The sequence below is a fragment of the Oncorhynchus mykiss genome, chromosome 9 (genome assembly GCF_057628025.1).
Source record: "Oncorhynchus mykiss isolate SJ-2025 chromosome 9, ASM5762802v1, whole genome shotgun sequence".
NCBI lineage: Eukaryota > Metazoa > Chordata > Actinopteri > Salmoniformes > Salmonidae > Oncorhynchus > Oncorhynchus mykiss.
This window is the reverse complement of record NC_143030.1, coordinates 61,832,399-61,856,571: the sequence shown is the minus strand read 5'-3', so window position 1 is coordinate 61,856,571 and position 24,173 is coordinate 61,832,399. Positions and strand designations below refer to the sequence as shown.

Below are 24,173 nucleotides of genomic sequence, written 5' to 3'. Positions count from 1 at the left end.
TGCTGCGGGGACTTGCTTCCATTCAGTCACAAGAGCATTAGTGAGGTCGGGTGCTGATGTTGGGCGATTAGGCCTGGCTCTCAGTCGGCATTCCAATTCATCCAAAAGGTGTTAGGCGGGGTTGAAGTCAGGACTCTGTGCAGGCCATTTGTTCTTCCACACTGATCTCTACAAAACAGTTCTGTAGGGACTACGCTTTGTGCACAGGGGCATTGTCATGCTGAAACAGTAAAAGGGCCTTTCCCAAACTGTTGCCACAAAGTTGGTTGCACCGAATCTTCTAGAATGTAATTGTGTGCTGTATAGATAAGATTTCCCTTCACTGGGAAATCCTAAGGGGCCTAGCCCGAACCACAAAAAACAGCCCTAGACTTTTATTCCTCCTCTACTAAACTTTACAGTTGGCACTACACATTGGGGCAGGTAGCTCCTCCTGGCATCTGCCAAACCCATATTCGTCCGTCGGACAGAGGGTGACTCCAGAGAATGCGTTTACCACTCCTCCAGAGTCCAATGGCGGCGAGCTTTACATCACTCCAGCCGCGCTTGTCATTACGCATGGTGATCTTAGGCTTGTGTGTGGCTGCTCGGCCATGAAAACCCATTTCATTAAACTCTCGACGAACAGTTCCTGTGGTGACATTCCTTCCAGAGGCAGTTTGGAACTCGGTAGTGAGTGTTGCAACTAAGGACAAATTATCTTTACACTCTACGCGTTTCAGCACTCAGTGGTCCTGTTCCATGAGTTTGTGTGGCCTTCCACTTCACGGCTGAGCCATTGTTGCTCCTAGACATTTCCACTTCACAATAACAACACTTACAGTTGACCTGGGCAGTTCTAGCAGTGCAGGAATTTGACGAACGGACTTGTTTGAAAGGTGGGATCCCATGACGGAGCCACGTTGAAAGTCACATAGTTATTCAGAAAGGCCATTCTATGGCCAATGTTTGTCCATGGAGATTGCATGGCTGTGGGCTCGATTTTATACACCTGTCAGCAACGGATGTGGCTGAAGTTGTCTACATACTACTTATATATATAGCAATACATTTGCTTGACAATTTAGCCATTCAGCAAACTCTCCCAACCAGTGACCCACAGCTAGTGCATTCATCTTAAGACAGCCAGGTGAGACAACCACATATCACAGTCGTATCTTAACCACATATCATATACATAATACAATACTTAATACAATGCAAAATACAATGCAAAATACAAAACAAAATGCATACAAATGTCTGTCTCTTCATAGTCCCTGATTTGCCATAAGGTGTTATTTTTTCTGTTTTTGTTATAATCTGCTTAAATGATTATTTTTTAAATATTTTATTTGATATTTGATCAACAATACAAAACATACAACACACAAACAACGACATCATACAAACATCAACTACATTACACCTGCACAGACCACTAGCCGTCACCACTATCTCCAGTGCTCGAATCACTTTCCGCCACAAGGCCTCATTTAGTTTGAAACTGGTTTTATTGCTAGCTTGAGTTACATGTGTTTCCCAGCATCTGTTCTGGACTTGGGTTCTAATTACTGTAATGCCTTCTCTCTACCATAGCAAGATATACACCTCCATTACTAATGTACATGGTAATGACAATTGAACAGAGTGCTTGTGTAACACATTTACTGGAGTTTTCTGCCTAAAATAGCTTTGCCATGATTCGTTAGGCAAACAGAGCAAATTTTGAACTTTAGATAGATAATACAACTCTCCAACATTATGAAACTACCAAAGCATTGTTGATTTCTAACAGTAATCCCCTAGCATCCCCATCTCAGCTGGTAGGAAAAATCCTGCAAACCAGAAGTAAGACGTATTATCTCTTACCTTTTGTGGTGAGATTATTTGAAGTCAACAAAACAGTGTCAGTGAGCAGCGCTTTATTCCAGTGTGTTTATATGCAGATGAAGAATACAGACTAAAAGCCCTTGATACCCGTTCAAGTCTGAGCCAATGTGCTTAGTGATAAGCGCCAGATCATACCAGGAGCCATGTTGCTCAAGGATGTGGAGCACAGCCATTTTGTTTGAAGTTATGAGGAGAAGTAGAGGAGTCCCTAACTAACGAAGTGAGAAGCACACTGAGAGATGGGGCTCTAAAGCGGATACTGTTTCTTGTCACGGATTTGTAGCTTGTTGTTAAGTTGGTAAATTTGTCATTTAAGCAGGTAAAGTAAGTATTTGCTAATGTTTTGCTTGTCTGTTATGCTGCCTCTAAGGACATGTCAGTTTACTTTAGGATTGTAAGGGTTAGAAAAGCGCAGACTAGTTGTGTAGGCAAAGGTTATTCATGGCAGATTGCATTTCATTTAGGGATATGATATCGACCAGACTATTGTACAAATAGTTAGGGTATTAAGGCAGAATAAACACTTCAGACATTCTAAATATTGATATGTTTCTTTGGCTGTGTACTGGCTTGTGTTGAAGAGGTGGTATTTCGTGTTCAATTTAAGGCTTCCTTCAAAGGGAAAACACCATGTATAATTAATTTCCCAGGAGTGAGTGGTGAGAACTGATCATAAAGCAGGGGTAATGGCTGCCATAAAGCAGTAGACTAACCCTGGTCCTCCGAACCCCTCCAGGGCCCACTACCCCGCTGCCCTTCGAGAGGAGAGGAGATAAAACGCTCCTCCACGCCATCTCTGCCAATGTTAATTCAATTCTGCCTGGCTTAGTCTGCCGTGAGGGTCAAACAGAGGGATAAATCTACCCGCCTTAGAGCCTGGCTGGCTGGTGATTATCACTGGGTTGTTGTTAATACAACCCAAACACCCAAGACTAAGGCTGTTCAGCCAAGAAATGGACAATGATGACTGTTGCTATACACATACCTCATGTTTAACAACGTCTTCCCCCTGATATAGTCCATCACACTTTTGGCATATTTTGTAACAGACATGGTTTGTAACAGACATGCCCCACACCCAATCAGTGGAAGCAGGCCATTATTTGTAAGAATGGTTTGAATGGTTTGCCTACACAGATGGATAATCCACACTGTGTTATTCACCCAGTGTCTGGATGTCGTTAATTACTATACATTTTGGGAAGAGCAAGTACAGACAGCTCATCCCTCCAGCATTCCTGGTTTACAAGCCGGCTGAACATTCAAGGTCTTTCAGGTTATCTTGTCTAAAGAATGAATATGTTTGCATGCAAAAGCAATGAAATCTAGACAGTTTCTGCCTCAACACTCTTGAGACAGCGCATCAAGGATGAACAAGATCGGAGGGAATCGATTAGGTGAGATCGATTAGGAAAACACTGTGACATGGATGGCATGATGGTACAGCATAGCGCCTGTCAGTAGACTGAACATCTTCCCCAGAGAGAAAATATACATGTAATGTGATCTCTCCCCAAACCAATACAAGTTATTTATCCAAACTTTCTTAAAAAACTAACACACTAGAGTGTTTAAATATTACTATATGTGAAAAATGTCCCTCTTCACTAACCTTTATTTTTTTAACTGAAATGTTCCAGAAATTGTTTTAAAAAAATACACAATTAACTATGTCTGATGACTCACTGCAAAGAGAACACATTATTTAAACGTTCATCATTTGTTATCCCCTTATGGTGTTCTTTCACTTTAGTAGTTGCGGTCTTTCCACAAGCCATTTGTCTTACGCAACATTAACTTGCATAACGTCGCCATACTACATTTATAACTAGTCTTAGTCCATTTGAATAATATAAAGCTTATCCTTTCTGTTGTCAGCTTCATTCAATTATTCACATGCAGCAATAGAGACAGACAGGATCTCCGTCAGTGGATAAGAGAATTGGCGTTTGAGAAATGAAAAATCCTTTTTGTTTGCCCATATCCTCATGGCTTTAATGAAATCAGAAATAATTTTAACGAACTCATTATGTTTTTCTACCTTCAAAGCCCCTCTTCGAAGCCCCTTCATCACTAAGCTTGGGACCCTGGGACTAAACATCTCCCTCTGCATCTGGATCCTGGTCTTCCTGACGGTACACCCCCAGGTGGTAAGTGTAGGCAACAACACATCTGCCACGCTGATACTCAACACTGGGGCCCCTAAGGGGTGTGTGTTTAGTCCCCTCCTGTACTCCCTGTTCACCCATGACTGCGTGGCCAGTCACGACTCCAACACCTTCATTAAGTTAGCTGACAACACAACAGCCTGATCAATGACAAGACAGTCTATAGGGAGGTCAGCGATCTGGCAGTGTCGTGCCAGGACAACAACCTCTCCCTCAATGTGAGCAAGACAAAGGAGCCGATTGTGGACTACAGGAAAAGGCGAGCCGAAAGGCCCCCAATAACATCAACGGAGCTGTAGTGGAGCAGGTCAAGAGTTTTGAGTTCCTTTGTGTCCACATCACCAACAAACTAACATGGTCCAAACACACCAAGACAGTCATGAAGAGGGCACAACAATACCTTTTCCCCCTCAGGAGACTGAAAAGATTTGGCATAGGTCCCCAGATCCTCAAAAAGTTCACCATCGAGAGCATCCTGACCGGTTGCATCACTACCTGGTATGGCAACTGCTTGGCATCTGACCGTAAGGGGCCACAGATGGTGATGCGTACGGCACCGTACATCATTGGAGCCAAGCTTCCTGCCATCCAGGACCTATATTCTAGGCGGTGTCAGAGAAAGGCCCAAAAAAGGCCCAAATGACTCTAGTCAACCAATTTGTAGACTATTCTCTGTTACCGCAAGGTAAGCGATACCGGAGCAAGTCTAGGACCAAAAGGCTCCTTAACAGCTTCTACCCCGAAGCCATAAGACTGCTGAACAATAAATAAAATGGCCACCCGGACTATTTACATTGCCCCCCCCCCCCCCCCCCCTTCCCCTGCTACTCACTGTTTATTATCTATGCATAGTCACTTTAACCCTACCTATATGTACAAATTGCCTCGACTAGCCTGTAACCCCGCACATTTACTCAGTACCGGTACCCCCGGTAAATAGCCTCGTTATTATTATTTTATTGTGTTACTCTTCTTATTATTTAATTTTTTTAAACTTATTTATTTACTAAATATTTTCTTAACTCTATTTCTTGAACTGCATAACTAATCATTTCACAATAAGGTCTACCTACACCTGTTACACCTGTATCCGGCGCATGTGACAAATAAAGTTTGATTTGAATCCGGCTCTTGCTCTGTCTAACATTATTTTGACACATGGAGGATCACACTCAGCTGCTGTTTGTCGCAGTTTGATTCCTTGCCCTGGTGACAGCTTTGTTATCGAAATGTGGGTGGACATATGTGCATGGGATGCGTGAACACAGAGTAAGTTGTTGTTGTTGTTTAGCTTGGCTTTGTATATCACTACGTATCTCATACAATGTTATATGCTGAAGTTGATATTGGTATTGGCTATTATTACCTTTAGTGTCATTTCCATGTGTAATATTTGCAATGTATGTTGCCCATGTGTATAGTTTCATTGTATGGTAGGTAAGACGTTTGCGTTAACTGCTGTTGTTATTATTGTACGTTTATGTAATACCTGGTTATTAGATACAGTCCTTACCTATTGTGCTATTGCAGTTCTGTTCCATTTTTATTCTCTGTTGTAGTCCATTTAGTATGCCTACATTAATCCTGCTCTATTCATTGCATTCCATGTGTATATTCATTATCTGTCTGGTTCTGTAACTTTACAGAACCATCTCCATTTACATCTCCATGTTCAACCCCATGTTCACCCCCATTTACATCTCCATGTTCATTTACATCTCCATGTTGATCTCCATGTTCATCCCCATGTTCATCTCCATGTTCATCCCCATGTTAATCTCCATGTTCATCCCCATGTTAATCTCCATGTTCATCCCCATGTTCATCTCCATGTTCACCCCCATTTACATCTCCATGTTCAACCCCATGTTCACCCCCATTTACATCTCCATGTTCAACCCCATGTTCACCCCCATTTACATCTCCATGTTCAACCCCATGTTCACCCCCATTTACATCTCCATGTTCATTTACATCTCCATGTTGATCTCCATGTTCATCCCCATGTTCATCTCCATGTTCATCCCCATGTTAATCTCCATGTTCATCCCCATGTTCATCTCCATGTTCACCCCCATTTACATCTCCATGTTGATCTCCATGTTAATCTCCATGTTCATCTCCTTGTTCACCCCCATTTACATCTCCATGTTCATTTACATCTCCATGTTCATCTCCATGTTCATCCTCATTTACATCTCCATGTTCATCTCCATGTTCACCCCCATTTACATCTCCATGTTCATCTCCATGTTCATCTCCATGTTCATCCCCATGTTCATCTCCATGTTCATCCCCATGTTCATCTCCATGTTCATCCCCATGTTCATCTCCATGTTCACCCCCATTTACATCTCCATGTTCACCCCCATGTTCATCTCCATGTTCATTTACATCTCCATGTTCATCTCCATGTTCATCCCCATGTTCCTCTCCATGTTCATCCCCATGTTCATCTCCATGTTCATCCCCATGTTCATCTCCATGTTCATCCCCATGTTCAACCCCATGTTCACCCCCATTTACATCTCCATGTTCACCCCCATGTTCATCTCCATGTTCAACTCCATGTTCCTCCCCATTTACATCTCCATGTTCATCCCCATTTACATCTCCATGTTCATCCCCATTTACATCTCCATGTTCATCCCCATTTACATCTCCATGTTCACCCCCATGTTCATCTCCATGTTCATCCCCATGTTCATCTCCATGCTCATTCCCACGTTCATCTCCATGTTCATCCCCATGTTCAAATCAAATCAAATCAAATGTATTTATATAGCCCTTCGTACATCAGCTGATATCTCAAAGTGCTGTATAGAAACCCAGCCTAAAACCCCAAACAGCAAGCAATGCAGGTGTAGAAGCACGGTGGCTAGGAAAAACTCCCTAGAAAGGCCAAAACCCAGGAAGAAACCTAGAGAGGAACCAGGCTATGTGGGGTGGCCAGTCCTCTTCTGGCTGTGCCGGGTGGAGATTATAACAGAACATGGCCAAGATGTTCAAATGTTCATAAATGACCAGCATGGTCGAATAATAATAAGGCAGAACAGTTGAAACTGGAGCAGCAGCACGGCCAGGTGGACTGGGGACTGCAAGGAGTCATCATGTCAGGTAGTCCTGGGGAATGGTCCTAGGGCTCAGGTCCTCCGAGAGAGAGAAAGAAAGAGAGAAGGAGAGAATTAGAGAACGCACACTTAGATTCACACAGGACACCGAATAGGACAGGAGAAGTACTCCAGATATAACAAACTGACCCTAGCCCCCCGACACATAAACTACTGCAGCATAAATACTGGAGGCTGAGACAGGAGGGGTCAGGAGACACTGTGTCCCCATCCGAGGACACCCCCGGACAGGGCCAAACAGGAAGGATATAACCCCACCCACTTTGCCAAAGCACAGCCCCCACACCACTAGAGGGATATCTTCAACCACCAACTTACCATCCTGAGACAAGGCTGAGTATAGCCCACAAAGACCTCCGCCACGGCACAACCCAAGGGGGGGAGGGGGCGGCAACCCAGACAGGATGACCACATCAGTGAATCAACCCACTCAGGTGACGCACCCCCTCCAGGGACGGCATGAGAGAGCCCCAGTAAGCCAGTGACTCAGCCCCTGTAATAGGGTTAGAGGCAGAGAATCCAAGTGGAAAGAGGGGAACCGGCCAGGCAGAGACAGCAAGGGCGGTTCGTTGCTCCAGAGCCTTTCCGTTCACCTTCCCACTCCTGGGCCAGACTACACTCAATCATATGACCCACTGAAGAGATGAGTCTTCAGTAAAGACTTAAAGGTTGAGACCGAGTTTGCATCTCTGACATGGGTAGGCAGACCGTTCCATAAAAATTGAGCTCTATAGGAGAAAGCCCTGCCTCCAGCTGTTTGCTTAGAAATTCTAGGGACAATTAGGAGGCCTGCGTCTTGTGACCGTAGCGTACGTCTAGGTATGTACGGCAGGACCAAATCAGAGAAATAGGTAGGAGCAAGCCCATGTTATGCTTTGTAGGTTAGCAGTAAAACCTTGAAATCAGCCCTTGCTTTGACAGGAAGCCAGTGTAGAGAGGCTAGCACTGGAGTAATATGATCACATTTTTTGGTTCTAGTCAGGATTCTAGCAGCCGTATTTAGCACTAACTGAAGTTTATTTAGTGCTTTATCCGGGTAGCCGGAAAGTAGAGCATTGCAGTAGTCTAACCTAGAAGTGACAAAAGCATGGATTAATTTTTCTGCATCATTTTTGGACAGAAAGTTTCTGATTTTTGCAATGTTACGTAGATGGAAAAAAGCTGTCCTTGAAATGGTCTTGATATGTTCTTCAAAAGAGAGATCAGGGTCCAGAGTAACGCCGAGGTCCTTCACAGTTTTATTTGAGACGACTGTACAACCATTAAGATTAATTGTCAGATTCAACAGAAGATCTCTTTGTTTCTTGGGACTTAGAACAAGCATCTCTGTTTTGTCCGAGTTTAAAAGTAGAAAGTTTGCAGCCATCCACTTCCTTATGTCTGAAACACATGCTTCTAGCAAGGGCAATTTTGGGGCTTCACCATGTTTCATTGAAATGTACAGCTGTGTGTCATCCGCATAGCAGTGAAAGTTAACATTATGTTTTCGAATAACATCCCCAAGAGGTAAAATATGTAGTGAAAACAATAGTGGTCCTAAAACGGAACCTTGAGGAACACCGAAATTTACAGTTGATTTGTCAGAGGACAAACCATTCACAGAGACAAACTGATATCTTTCCGACAGATAAGATCTAAACCAGGCCAGAACTTGTCCGTGTAGACCAATTTGGGTTTCCAATCTCTCCAAAAGAATGTGGTGATCGATGATATCAAAAGCAGCACTAAGGTCTAGGAGCACGAGGACAGATGCAGAGCCTCGGTCCGATGCCATTAAAATGTCATTTACCACCTTCACAAGTGCCGTCTCAGTGCTATGATGGGGTCTAAAACCAGACTGAAGCATTTAGTATACATTGTTTGTCTTCAGGAAAGCAGTGAGTTGCTGCGCAACAGCCTTTTCTAAAATGTTTGAGAGGAATGGAAGATTCGATATAGGCCGATAGTTTTTTATATTTTCTGGGTCAAGGTTTAGCTTTTTCAAGAGAGGTTTTATTACTGCCACTTTTAGTGAGTTTGGTACACATCCGGTGGATAGAGAGCTGTTTATTATTTTCAACATAGGAGGGCCAAGCACAGGAAGCAGCTCTTTCAGTAGTTTAGTTGGAATAGGGTCCAGTATGCAGCTTGAAGGTTTAGAGGCCATGATTATTTTCATCATTGTGTCAAGAGATAGTACTAAAACACTTGAGCGTCTCTCTTGATCCTAGGTCCTGGCAGAGTTGTGCAGACTCAGGACAACTGAGCTTTGAAGGAATACTCAGATTTAAAGAGGAGTCCGTAATTTGCTTTCTAATAATCATAATCTTTTCCTCAAAGAAGTTCATGAATTTATCACTGCTAAAGTGAAAGTCATCCTCTCTTGGGAAATGCTGCTTTTTAGTTAGCTTTGCGACAGTATCAAAAAGGAATTTCGGATTGTTCTTATTTTCCTCAATTAAGTTAGAAAAATAGGATGATCGAGCAGCAGTAAGGGCTCTTCGGTACTGCACAGTACTGTCTTTCCAAGCTAGTCGGAAGACTTCCAGTTTGGTGTGTTCATCCCCATTTACATCTCTATGTTCATCTCCATGTTCATCCCCATGTTCATCCTCATTTACATCTCCATGTGCATCTCCATGATCATCCCCATTTACATCTCCATGTTCATCTCCATGTTCATCCCCATGTTCATCTCCATGTTCTTCTCCGTGTTAACTTTTGGGATGCTTTATTCCCCTCTAACCGGGGCAGTGTCAGTGATTCTTTATTCTTTATTCTTTATCCCCTACAAATCAGTCAAATACTTAGATCCAGGTCAGTCTCTTTCACTAGATATGACCTTACTATACTTATAATCAAGACTTTTGGAGTCCAGAATGCTATGTACATGTAGGACTCATTTACAACTCTATGTTAACAGCCCTCTCTCTATTCACAAGGACTGTGTGTGGCCTAGCCATCTAGGATGAAGTGGAACCTGTTCAAGAAGAAGCCTGAAGCCATGGTCGGACCGGAGCCCACTGGGGCCGCTGTCTTAACTGTTGCCCCTGGCCCCGTGGCCTCCACCGCAGCTGACAACTCCACAGAGGCCGTCAAAAACGGCGATTTTGACGACATCAAGAATAAGTTCCTCAATGAGATTGACAAGATCCCATGTGAGTGCCTGTCTGGACGTTGCACAGTACCTAACACCCACACCTATCCAGATGAGTTTACATGACTTTTATTGATAATTACACTGAGCAAAAATATAAACGTAACATGTAAAGTGTTAGACCCATGTTTCATGAGCGGAAATATAAGATCCTAGAAATTTTACATTGTGTTGTGCACAAATTTGTTTACTTCCCTGTTAGTGAGCATTTATCCTTTGTCAAGATAGATAATCCATCCACCTGACAGATGTTGCATATCAAGAAGCTGATTAAACACATGATCATTGCACTGGTGCACTTTATGCTGGGGACAATAAAAGGCCACTCTAAAACATGGAGTTTGCCACACAACACAATGTTGCAATTGGTATACTGACTGCGGGAATGTCCACCAGAGCAGTGCCAGAGAATTTAATGTTAATTTCTCTACCATAAGCCGCCTGCAACGTTGTTTTCGAGAATTTGGCAGTACATCCAACCGGCCTCACAACCGCAGACCATCGTAGAGGCGAGCAGTTTGGGATGCTCTGGATTGACGTGTACAACAGCGTGTTCCAGTTTCCTCCAATATCTGGTAACTTCGCACAGCCATTGAAGAGGAGTGGGACAACATTCCACAGGCCACAATCAACAACCTGTTAACTCTATGCGAAGGAGATGTGTCGCACTGCATGAGACAAATGGTGGTCACACCAGATACTGACTGGTTTTCTTATCCACACCCCTACCTTTTTTTAAAGGTATCTGTGACCAACAGATGCATATCTGTTTTCCCAGTCATGTGAAATCCATAGATTTGAGCCTAATTAATTATTTTCAATTGACTGCTTTCCTTATTTGAACTGTAACTCAGTAAAGTCTTTGACATTGTTGCATGTTGCGTTTATATTTTTGTTCACTATAGATCTGTTCTCCCCCTGAAGGCAGTGACATCCACTTTAGGCCCTTATTATGTATTGATCAGGCGGTATCGTCGCGAATGGCATTCTCTGAAAATCTAATTTGCACCAAATCTAATTGTTACCTAATTGTTTTTTGTTTGTGTGTGTTTGTGTATGTTTCTGTGTGTGCGTTTGTGTGTGTGTGTGTATCTTAGTGCCATCATGGGCCATCATCGCCATTGCAGTGGTAGCTGCTACCCTGATTCTCACCTGCTGCTTCTGCATCGTTAAGAAGTGCTGTTGCAAGAAGAAGAAGAACAAGAAGGGCAAGAAAGGGAAGGGGGAAATGGGCATGACGAACATGAAAGGAGGAGAGGTATGTTCAACCCAGAGGGGGAGGGGGGGGTAATTGTATAGTTATAAATCAGAATAAATACATTGGGAACTAACACCCAACTTAAAGCTATTTTATGTAGAATATTTGCCAATAACAGCATAGAGAAGCTATTGTCCCATAATTGACAACCACATCACTCAGTGGATGGCATAGTGAAAATAGAGCCCTGTCTAGCCATTTAGAATTCATAACATTGTATATATTTAGTAAGTCATTTAGCCCATCATTGAACTGTCAAAATCTCTAGAAAATACCCCCCCTTCCTTCTTCATTTCTTGTTGTTATATATTGTATTTGTCAGACATGTTAGTGGTGCTTTCTGTTGTGCTTTGGGACCAGGGTGAAAAATGACACAGCTGGGCTCTTTTGCATGGGTGAATTATACTATTGTTGATGGAATATATAATGCTTACCAATTAGCACAGAATAGCCATGCCAAAATTCTAATTCTAAACAGCCTGTAGCGACATTGTGGGGCTAAATGTTCTAGTCTAGTGCATAATCGATCATTTTACAGATTACATTTTGGTTCAATTGAACATTCTTCAACAACAACAACAGCAAGATCCCCAAACTGATGGTTAAATAAAACACAAGGCCTCTAGTTTAGAGCTTGCCTTAGTGGGGTTCTAGCACTGTGTCATTTTTCCTGTCCTATAGTGTAGTCGTTGACTCTGCCTCTGCTCTCATTTCCCTCTATGGTGTCTGCTGTGAGTTCAATCTCTTCCTTTCTCCCTGCTCTCCTCCTTCCTGCTTTGTGTCTTATGTGTGCTCCGTGTATCTTGACTGTGGTGGACTTCTCTGTATACGGTAGGTCTGACGGCACGAGGCGCACCTCTCTGGCCTCTCTGTTTAAGCGTAGGGCAGGGGAGAGATGGGGGTGGGCTGGGCTTGTGGAAGGGGATTGGCGATTATTACAATGGCGCTATGGCTTTCTATGTCTTGCAAGCTTAGGTGCTGTGGGAGCTTGAGGGTGTAGCTATGGGAAAGATTAAGCTGCTTTGCAAGTCTATTGATTTGATATGCTACCGCACCGACTGCCATGACAATGTCTTGAGTATCCATGGAGAGGTTGCAATTTTGGGCAAAAGATAAAACAAACAAACTATAAGACTTCTGAAAGTGGAAATGTTTTAAATGTTTTTGAAATGAACTTGCAACTCATCCTATGGTTGAGCCTCTGAATGATGACGAGTGCACTGAGGCAACCCACTAGAGATCACTAACATGCATGTGCAAAGGGTGAGGTTGGCTATTGTCAAATAATGGGGGAAACATTACCCGCTGAGATTTATGAACATGTTTCCACAATCAAATTACCTAATGAAGCGCATTATTGTTCATAGTCTCTTACAGTAACTATAATACTAGTCTTTTCCATGCTTTCAGTGTGAAATTCATACATCATTTCTACATCATAAATTCAGCTGTGCAAACATGCTCAGAGATCAAGGTGAGACAAAGTGGTTTGTATCTCTTGACAAAGACCAACCTTTTCAGAAGGTATTATTGAATGGCCACAACTTGACTTGAGAGTAACTATCCTGGATGACCCAAAATGATGCTGACCAATTAGGTTATAATCAACATTTCCCTTTCTCCCTGGAGCAGTGATGTTAGTGGAAAAGAATGGGGGTCAGAAAGTTTGCCTACTGGTAATAATGTGAGCCACATTTGAATTCTCTTTAGACATCATGATTCAAATCTAAACCCTGGTATTTCAATTGGCTGCCTACAGTTTGATTTCAGAATTCCTTGCAGAATGTGAGCTCACAAATGAAAAGTTATCGTAGTTATGATGATGGGGACATACTGTTACGGTGCGTGAATGAGGACCCAAAAGCGAATTAACTTAAACAGAGCTTCTTTAATTACCAAACATAGGTAGGCTCAGATGGACCGGCAGATTCCGACAGGACAGGACAAGGTTACAGCAAACATGACGACAGTCTGGTTCAGGCATGAAACACAACAAACAAGAATCCGACAAAGACAGGAGCAGAAACAGAGAGAGATATAGGGACCTAATCAGAGGGAAAAAGGGAACAGGTGGGAAAAGGGGTGACGAGGTAGTTAGGAGGAGACAAGGCACAGCTGGGGGAAAGAGGGGGAGAAAAGGTAACCTAACAACGACCAGCAGAGGGAGACAGGGTGAAGGGAAAGGACAGAAACAAGACACAACATGACAGTACATGACAGTACCCCCCCACTCACCGAGCGCCTCCTGGCGCACTCGAGGAGGAAACCTGGCGGCAACGGAGGAAATCCTCGATCAGCGCACGGTCCAGCACGTCCCGAGAGGGAACCCAACTCCTCTCCTCAGGACCGTACCCCTCCCAATCTACGAGGTACTGGTGACCACGGCCCCGAGGACGCATGTCCAAAATCCTACGGACCCTGTAGATGGGTGCGCCCTCGACAAGGATGGGGGGGGGGGGGGGGAAGACGAGCGGGGGCGCGAAGAACGGGCTTGATACAGGAGACATGGAAGACCGGGTGGACGCGACGAAGGTATCGCGGAAGAAGAAGTCGAACTGCGACAGGATTAATGACCCGAGAAATACGGAACGGACCAATGAACCGCGGGGTCAACTTGCGAGAAGCCGTCTTAAGGGGAAGGTTCTGAGTGGAGAGCCAAACTCTCTGACCGCGACAATATCTAGGACTCTTAGTTCTACGCTTATTAGCAGCCCTCACAGTCTGCGTCCTTTAACGGCAAAGTGCAGACCTGACCCTCTTCCAGGTGCGCTCGCAACGTTGGACAAAAGCCTGAGCGGAGGGGACGCTGGACTCGGCGAACTGAGATGAGAACAGCGGAGGCTGGTACCCGAGGCTACTCTGAAAAGGAGATAGCCCGGTCGCAGACGAAGGAAGCGAGTTGTGGGCGTATTCTGCCCAGGGGAGCTGTTCTGACCAAGACGCAGGGTTGCGAAAAGAAAGACTGCGTAAGATGCGACCAATAGTCTGATTGGCCCGTTCTGCTTGACCGTTAGACTGGGGGTGAAAGCCGGAAGAGAGACTGACGGAAGCCCCAATCAAACGGCAAAACTCCCTCCAAAATTGAGACGTGAATTGCGGACCTCTGTCCGAAACGACGTCTGACGGAAGGCCATGAATTCTGAAAACATTCTCGATGATGATTTGTGCCGTCTCTTTAGCAGAAGGAAGCTTAGCAAGGGGAATGAAATGAGCCGCCTTAGAGAACCTATCGACAACCGTAAGAATAACAGTCTTCCCCGCTGACGAAGGCAGTCCGGTGACAAAATCTAAGGCGATGTGAGACCACGGTCGAGAGGGAATAGGAAGCGGCCTGAGACGGCCGGCAGGAGGAGAGTTACCGGACTTAGTCTGCGCGCAGACCGAACAAGCAGCCACGAAACGACGCGTGTCATGCTCCCGGGTGGGCCACCAAAAACGCTGGCGAATGGAAGCAAGCGTACCCCGAACGCCAGGGTGGCCGGCTAACTTGGCAGAGTGAGCCCACTGAAGAACGGCCAGACGAGTAGGAACGGGAACGAAAAGAAGGTTCCTAGGACAAGCGCGCGGCGACGGAGTGTGAGTGAGCGCTTGCTTTACCTGCCTCTCAATTCCCCAGACAGTCAACCCGACAACACGCCCCTCAGGGAGAATCCCCTCGGGGTCAGTGGAGGCTACTGAAGAACTGAAGAGACGAGACAAAGCATCAGGCTTGGTGTTCTTAGAGCCCGGACGATAAGAAATCACGAACTCGAAACGAGCGAAAAACAGCGCCCAACGCGCCTGACGCGCATTAAGTCGTTTGGCAGAACGGATGTACTCAAGGTTCCTATGGTCAGTCCAAACGACAAAAGGAACGGTCGCCCCCTCCAACCACTGTCGCCATTCGCCTAGGGCTAACCGGATGGCGAGCAGTTCGCGGTTTCCCACATCATAGTTACGTTCCGACGGCGACAGGCGATGAGAAAAATACGCGCATGGGTGGACCTTGTCGTCAGAGAGGGAGCGCTGAGAAAGAATGGCTCCCACGCCCACCTCTGACGCGTCAACTTCGACAACGAACTGTCTAGAGACGTCAGGTGTAACAAGGATAGGAGCGGATGTAAAACGATTCTTGAGGAGATCAAAAGCTCCCTGGGCGGAAACGGACCACTTAAAGCACGTCTTGACAGAAGTAAGGGCTGTGAGAGGAGCTGCCACCTGACCGAAATTACGGATGAAACGACGATAGAAGTTCGCGAAGCCGAGAAAGCGCTGCAGCTCGACGCGTGACTTAGGGACGGGCCAATCAATGACAGCTTGGACCTTAGCGGGATCCATCTTAATGCCTTCAGCGGAAATAACAGAACCGAGAAATGTGACGGAGGAGGCATGAAAAGTGCACTTCTCAGCCTTCACAAAAAGACAATTCTCTAAAAGGCGCTGGAGGACACGTCGAACGTGCTGAACATGAATCTGGAGTGACGGTGAAAAAATCAGGATATCGTCAAGGTAAACGAAAACAAAGATGTTCAGCATGTCTCTCAGGACGTCATTGACTAATGCCTGAAAGACAGCTGGAGCGTTAGCGAGGCCGAAAGGAAGAACCCGGTATTCAAAGTGCCCTAACGGAGTGTTAAACGCCGTCTTCCACTCGTCCTCCTCCCTGATGCGCACGAGATGGTAAGCGTTACGAAGGTCCAACTTAGTGAAAAACCTGGCTCCCTGCAGGATCTCGAAGGCTGAAGACATAAGAGGAAGCGGATAACGATTCTTCACTGTTATGTCATTCAGCCCTCGATAATCTATGCAGGGGCGCAGAGACCCGTCCTTCTTCTTGACAAAAAAAAACCCCGCTCCGGCGGGAGAGGAGGAGGGGACTATGGTACCGGCGGCAAGAGCTACAGACAAATAATCTTTGAGAGCCTTACGTTCGGGAGCCGACAGAGAGTATAGTCTACCCCGGGGGGGAGTGGTTCCCGGAAGGAGATCAATACTACAATCATACGACCGGTGTGGAGGAAGAGAGGTGGCCCTGGACCGACTGAACACCGTGCGCAGATCGTGATATTCCTCCGGCACCCCTGTCAAATCACCAGGCTCCTCCTGTGAAGAAGAGACAGAGGAAACAGGAGGGATAGCAGACATTAAACATTTCACATGACAAGAGACGTTCCAGGAGAGGATAGAATTACTAGACCAATTAATGGAAGGATTATGACAAACTAGCCAGGGATGGCCCAAAACAACAGGTGTAAAAGGTGAACGAAAAATTAAAAAAGAAATGGTTTCGCTATGATTACCAGAAACAGTGAGGGTTAAAGGTAGCGTCTCACGCTGAATCCTGGGGAGAGGACTACCATCCAGGGCGAACAAGGCCGTGGGCTCCCTTAACTGTCTGAGAGGAATGTCATGTTCCCGAGCCCAGGTCTCGTCCATAAAACAGCCCTCCGCCCCAGAGTCTATTAAGGCACTGCAGGAAGCTGACGAACCGGTCCAGCGTAGATGGACCGACAAGGTAGTGCAGGATCTTGAAGGAGAGACAGGAGTAGTAGCGCTCACCAGTAGCCCTCCGCTTACTGATGAGCTCTGGCTTTTACTGGACATGAAGTGACAAAATGACCAGCGGAACCGCAATAGAGACAGAGGCGGTTGGTGATTCTCCGTTCCCTCTCCTTAGTCGAGATGCGGATACCTCCCAGCTGCATAGGCTCAGCACCCGAGCCGGCAGAGGAAGATGGTAGTGATGCGGAGAGGGGGGCAACGGAGAACGCGAGCTCCTTTCCACGAGCTCGGTGACGAAGATCAACCCGTCGCTCAATGCGAATAGCGAGTTCAATCAAGGAATCCACGCTGGAAGGAACCTCCCGGGAGAGAATCTCATCCTTTACCTCTGCGCGGAGACCCTCCAGAAAACGAGCGAGCAAAGCCGGCTCGTTCCAGCCACTGGAGGCAGCAAGAGTGCGAAACTCAATAGAGTAGTCTGTTATGGATCGATTACCTTGACATAGGGAAGACAGGACCCTGGAAGCCTCCTCCCCAAAAACAGATCGATCAAAAACCCGTATCATCTCCTCCTTAAAGTCCTGATACTGGTTAGTACACTCAGCCCTTGCCTCCCAGATTGCCGTGCCCCACTCACGAGCCCGTCCAATAAGGAGAGATATGACGTAGGCGACACGAGCAGTGCTCCTGGAGAAAGTGTTGGGCTGGAGAGAAAACACAGTATCACACTGGGTGAGGAACGAGCGGCATTCAGTGGGCTCCCCAGAGTAACACGGCGGGTTATTGATTCTGGGCTCCGGAGATTCGAAAGCCCTGGAAGTGGCCGGTGGATCGAGGCGGAGATGGTGAACCTGTTCTGTGAGGTTGGAGACTTGGGTGGCCAGGGTCTCAACGGCATGTCGAGCAGCAGACAATTCCTGCTCGTGTCTGCCTAGCATCGCTCCCTGGATCCCGACGGCTGAGTGGAGAGGATCCGAAGTCGCTGGGTCCATTCTTGGTCGGATTCTTCTGTTACGGTGCGTGAATGAGGACCCAAAAGCGAATTAACTTAAACAGAGCTTCTTTAATTACCAAACATAGGTAGGCTCAGATGGACCGGCAGATTCCGACAGGACAGGACAAGGTTACAGCAAACATGACGACAGTCTGGTTCAGGCATGAAACACAACAAACAAGAATCCGACAAAGACAGGAGCAGAAACAGAGAGAGATATAGGGACCTAATCAGAGGGAAAAAGGGAACAGGTGGGAAAAGGGGTGACGAGGTAGTTAGGAGGAGACAAGGCACAGCTGGGGGAAAGAGGGGGAGAAAAGGTAACCTAACAACGACCAGCAGAGGGAGACAGGGTGAAGGGAAAGGACAGAAACAAGACACAACATGACAGTACATGACACATACTTTTGGACATACCTTTCCGTAATCTTTGAATCCCACTGCATGTATGGTATGATTTAGACTGGAGCTCTCCTATATAGCATTACTTCTCATGGATGTGCAATTTTCACGAACACTGTAAGGAAAAAGGGTTCCAAAAGGGTTCTTTGGCTGTCCCCATAGGAGAACCCTTTTTGTTTCCAGGTAGAACCCTTTTTTGTTCCAGGTAGAACCTACATGGAATCCCCAAAAGTTATTCAAAGGTTCCTCCTATGGGGACAGCTGAAGAACCCTTTAAGGTTTTAGATAGCACTTTTTTTTCTAAGAGTGTTTTTCAGGATTGCAAAGCACGCAATCTTGACTAACAAAAATATTACTGACATTGATACATTACTTTAATGCACATCAGGAGTCATTATTGAAACTATAGGAGACTGAAAAAGGCTGAGTCATTTCATTCACATTATTTAAAGACTACTGTATTCTCCTGCATTGATTGACCTGGCATGCTGGAATGTAAAGCATTTACCGCAACAAATGTACAGAATGCCACTATAAGGAGATGGTGTGTGTGTGTGTGTGTGTGTGTGTGTGTGTGTGTGTGTGTGTGTGTGTGTGTGTGTGTGTTTGTGTGTTTGTGTTTGCACGTGTGTTTGAAGAGTGGGTGAGTTTTTCTGCAAGCCTGCATGCGAGAGCCTTTGCATGTGAGTGTGTGCTTATGTGTGCTTGTTGTTGGTTAAATGTTTGCTCAGTAGATGTGAGGTATATTAAGTATGTAAGGCTGTGTATGCAAGGGTGAATATAATATGTAGAATACAGTGTGTCTGTGTGAATGTGTTAGTAATTGGGTCTGTGTTTGTGTGTGAATGGAATACAACATAGAATGAGGTGCAGTCTGCCCCAGTTCCTCTTCCAGGGTAAGCTCTGCGATAAATAGCATGGCCCTACTAATTGACATTATTGGGTAATGTACAGTATGTGTCGAGGACAATATAAAAGAAATGCATTAGAAGTTAGGCAAAAAATCCCTTAAAAGGGTCAGTAATTCTACGACGATGTCATGGTTAGCTATTTGGCTAATTATATTATCATATGAGCTGACACTGGGATTTGTAAATGTTCCTTATAACTAGAGATACTCTACAATACGTCTGTAACACGCAATGTGTATTAGCAGGAGTTATTAGCTCATATCTGCTGTAGATTGGTGTCGATTTTTCAGTAATTAAAAGTAATTACGATGATTATGTCAGTGGAGGTGTAATCTTAGACAGTAATAGTGCAAACCGATTTCTGGGAGGTTGGAGTGCAGTTACGGCAACAAGGAGAAAACAGAATACAAGCATTGTATTATTTCTGTAGCCTTTGACACAAACCTTTATCAATGTCAAAATGGCCGGATTTGCAGCAAGAACAAAAACATTTGTCCTGTCTGGGGCTACCCCTGGAGCAAACCTCGACTACATCTTGACTGTTTTACTGACCTTTTTTTCCTTTTGACATTCAGTATATCGATCTCTTTCTATGTTATGTCAATGAATATATACAGTAAATAATTAATTGTGAATATATAGTGCAAAAGCAAAATGGCGTCACTCAAGGAATGGTGAAATCAAGTCATGTTGCAACCAAGGTCATCGATGAAAAGATGTGCACTAGTAACATCTGGGTAAGCAAGCAGGGGGTAAGTGGCAGGTAGATGGCTGCTGTGACTAACTGGACCGCTGAAGAAGAATCTATAGGTGTTTTTGACTATTTGTTCAAATGTCTGACGCCCACTCTGCCCCCTCCTCCCCCTTGTCATTCCAGAAACAGGACGATGATGATTATGATGAAGATGATGCTGAGACTGGTATGACTGGAGACGAGAAAGAGGAAGAGGTGAAGGAGAAAGAAAAGCTCGGGAAGCTTCAGTACTCCATAGATTACGACTTCCAGGACAACAAGGTGGGTGTTTTGACTTGAGCAGATGGCTTTTTGACGACCCCGGAGCTTAAAAAATAGACAATTTTACTCTGCTGTAAAAAGGAAAAAACAAAGCTAACTGCCTAAGCCTCTAGTCCAAGGTAGTTTTCCACATGACGGCTTTCAAAGGCAATGGACTTTTGCCATTTGCTGAGAGTTTTTTATCCTTCGGAAATGCAGCTTTGATTTGCTCCAAAAGCCAAGGACAGCTGTAAATGTGAATTTGCTGACACTAAAGGATTGATTCAATCCATCGTTCTACGGTTATGCTTTCGAGATCAAATCAGTCAAACTTTTACAAAGATTCCATTCCTTGTTTGTGTTATATCTGCAGCATATGAATGGATTTCCTTGACTTGTTATGCAGCATTTGCTCAGTCATCATACTCTTCTGTGGAGAATGTCTTTGTTCACTGATACTTTGAGGAGCACAGACAGACAGGCAGGCAGGCAGGCAGGCAGGCAGGCAGGCAGGCAGGCAGACAGACAGACAGACAGACAGACAGACAGACAGACAGACAGACAGGCAGGCAGGCAGGCAGGCAGGCAGGCAGGCAGGCAGGCAGGCAGATAGACAGACAGACAGACAGACAGACAGACAGACAGACAGACAGACAGACAGACAGACAGACAGACAGACAGACAGACAGACAGACAGACAGAATCACACCAAGGCGTCTTTATCATGTTCATCGTAATGTGTTACACAAGCATAAAGTAAGGGCTTTCTTTTGTCTGTTCAAAGAAACATCTGTTCAAAGAACTGTGGGTTGTCTCTGTGGAACTGTGAGAGGACACTGTCTGGGTACATTGAGACTGATTAATCATGCATAGAGCAAATTGACTGACCCCTTTTACCCTTGACCTCTGATCCCTAGCTCACAGTAGGCCTCCTCCAAGCAGCTGATCTCCTCTCCATGGACAGCGGCGGCACCTCTGACCCCTATGTCAAGGTCTATGTCCTCCCAGACAAGAAGAAGCATTTTACCACCAAGGTGCACAAGAAGACGCTGAACCCTACCTTCAATGAGACCTTTGTTTTCAAGGTAGGCTACTGTATTTTGATTGCTCTCTCTCTCTCTCTCTCTCTCTCACTCTCTCTCTCTCTCTCTCTCTCTCTCTCTTTCTCTCTCTTCTATAACGTGTATCAGAATTATAAAGATAAATCTAATATACCTAAGCTGTGATGGTTGGCCAGACCATAACTCTGCCAGACAGCCAGTTACCCAAAGCCTGATGCATCAGCTATGCTCTCTCTCTTCTGATCCATCCGCTGGGCTGGTATTTCAGATAACACATCATAACAGAGATTCCCCAGTCCACTGCAGACTCCCTGCATCTGATACCAACTAGCCTCCACCACTGAATCTCCTCGGCCGATAATAGAGGCAGAGCCTAGACTTGCATTAGTAGATGCTCAGATGCATTTCCTTCAAACAATCTCTAATTTGTTTAATTTAATTTTGGACAAAATGTACTTTAGAAAGTGCCCATTAAGTGCAAATTAAAGAAACAGGGTTGACGATTTCACCTTAAATCAGCCATAAATCCCTTGTGATGACGGGAATGGAACTTTGTTGTGTGCAACAGGGAGTTGCAATTCAATGAAACCTTAAAAAAAGTTTAGTTGTTAAAAAATGTCTAACCTGTCTATCTATGAGTAACAAGGTTGACGTGTTATACTCGACCCGCTCAGTTTTCCACCACAAAACCCCAGAAAATGACCAAAAAGGAGTAGAACCAGCTCATCTGCTTTTACGCTATGATTTTACTATTATATGTTTCTTTTGGAAACAATATTTAAAAAGGAATAGTTTCACCATGTTACAATTGAGAGTTCAGTTCACGTAAATGAGGGACAGACTAAATTCATCACTAATCACATTAGAGAGGCTTCAGAGGCTAACATTTACAAAAGAAAGTGATATTGATGGGGGTTTTGATGTTTTTCAGATTCCATTCCAAGAGATGGGTGGCAAGACTTTGGTCATGCAGGTCTTTGACTTTGACCGCTTCTCTAAGCATGACGTCATTGGAGAGGTGAAACTACCCTTGCACAAACTGGACCTGGCCCAGCCACTGGAGGAGTGGAGGGACCTGGACAGTGCAGAGAAAGAAGAGGTAAAATGTTGAAGACCATCTCCCACTTTTATTCAGTCCTTTGAAATACGTATCACGTTGTACAGTTCAGAATGATGTTCATCCTCGTCGTATGAATGGTTCCCTATATTTAGTGTTGCATAGTGTGAATGGTTCCCTATATTTGGTGTTGCTTAGTGTAAATGGTTCCCTATATTTAGTGTTGCATAGTGTGAATGGTTCCCTATATTTGGTGTTGCTTAGTGTAAATGGTTCCCTATATTTAGTGTTGCATAGTGTGAATGGTTCCCTATAGTTAGTGTTGCTTAGTGTAAATGGTTCCCTATATTTAGATATTGCTTAGTGTGAATGGTTCCCTATATTTTGTGTTGCTTATTGTTAATGGTTCCCTATATTTAGTGTTACTTAGTGTGAATGGCTCCCTATATTTAGGTGTTGCTTAGTGTGAATGGTTCCCTATATTTGGTGTTGCTTAGTGTAAATGGTTCCCTATATTTAGTGTTGCATAGTGTGAATGGTTCCCTATAGTTAGTGTTGCATAGTGTGAATGGTTCCCTATAGTTAGTGTTGCTTAGTGTAAATGGTTCCCTATATTTAGATATTGCTTAGTGTGAATGGTTCCCTATATTTGGTGTTGCTTAGTGTGAATGGTTCCCTATATTTGGTGTTGCTTAGAGTGAATGGTTCCCTATATTTGGTGTTGCTTAGTGTGAATGGTTCCCTATATTTAGGAGTTGCTTAGTGTGAATGGTTCCCTATATTTGGTGTTGCTTAGTGTGAATGGTTCCCTATATTTAGTGTTGCTTCGTGTGAATGGTTCCCTATATTTTGTGTTGCTTATTCTGAATGGTTCCCTATATTTAGTGTTACTTAGTGTGAGTGGTTCCCTATATTTAGGTGTTGCTTAGTGTGAATGTTTGCCTATATGTAGATGTTGCTTAGTGTGAATGGTTCCATATATTTAGGAGTTGCTTAGTGTGAATGGTTCCATATATTTAGGAGTTGCTTAGTGTGAATGGTTCCATATATTTAGGAGTTGCTTAGTGTGAATGGTTCCATATATTTAGGAGTTGCTTAGTGTGAATGGTTCCATATATTTAGGAGTTGCTTAGTGTGAATGGTTCCATATATTTAGGAGTTGCTTAGTGTGAATGGTTCCATATATTTAGGAGTTGCTTAGTGTGAATGGTTCCCTATATTTAGTGTTGCTTAGTGTGAATGGTTCCATATATTTAGGAGTTGCTTAGTGTGAATGGTTCCATATATTTAGGAGTTGCTTAGTGTGAATGGTTCCATATATTTAGGAGTTGCTTAGTGTGAATGGTTCCATATATTTAGGAGTTGCTTAGTGTGAATGGTTCCATATATTTAGGAGTTGCTTAGTGTGAATGGTTCCATATATTTAGGAGTTGCTTAGTGTGAATGTTTCCATATATTTAGGAGTTGCTTAGTGTGAATGGTTTCATATATTTAGGAGTTGCTTAGTGTGAATGGTTCCATATATTTAGGAGTTGCTTAGTGTGAATGGTTCCATATATTTAGGAGTTGCTTAGTGTGAATGGTTCCCTATATTTAGTGTTGCTTAGTGTGAATGGTTCCCTATATTTAGTGTTGCTTCGTGTGAATGGTTCCCTATATTTAGTGTTGCTTCGTGTGAATGGTTCCCTATATTTGGTGTTGCTTAGTG

General features: G+C 44.4%; 1 protein-coding gene across 17 annotated transcripts in view; it reads left to right on the top strand.

Moving 5' to 3' along the window:
* Positions 1–24,173, top strand: part of LOC110532436 (synaptotagmin-1) — a 100,467-nt gene that overhangs the window by 66,756 nt on the left and 9,538 nt on the right. For 5 of the 17 annotated variants that reach the window (XM_090184851.1, XM_090184852.1, XM_090184847.1 and 2 more), the window contains 6 exons: positions 3,922–4,022; positions 10,093–10,308; positions 11,405–11,565; positions 20,237–20,368; positions 21,265–21,432; positions 22,340–22,507. In XM_090184851.1, coding sequence (XP_090040977.1) covers positions 10,119–10,308; positions 11,405–11,565; positions 20,237–20,368; positions 21,265–21,432; positions 22,340–22,507 — 819 coding nt within the window. In that variant the 5' untranslated portion in view covers positions 3,922–4,022; positions 10,093–10,118. Of the gene's footprint in view, positions 1–3,921; positions 4,023–10,092; positions 10,309–11,404; positions 11,566–20,230; positions 20,369–21,264; positions 21,433–22,339; positions 22,508–24,173 lie in introns of all 17 variants that reach the window. The other 12 variants (XM_036988420.2, XM_036988421.2, XM_090184844.1 and 9 more) reach the window with 3 other exon arrangements.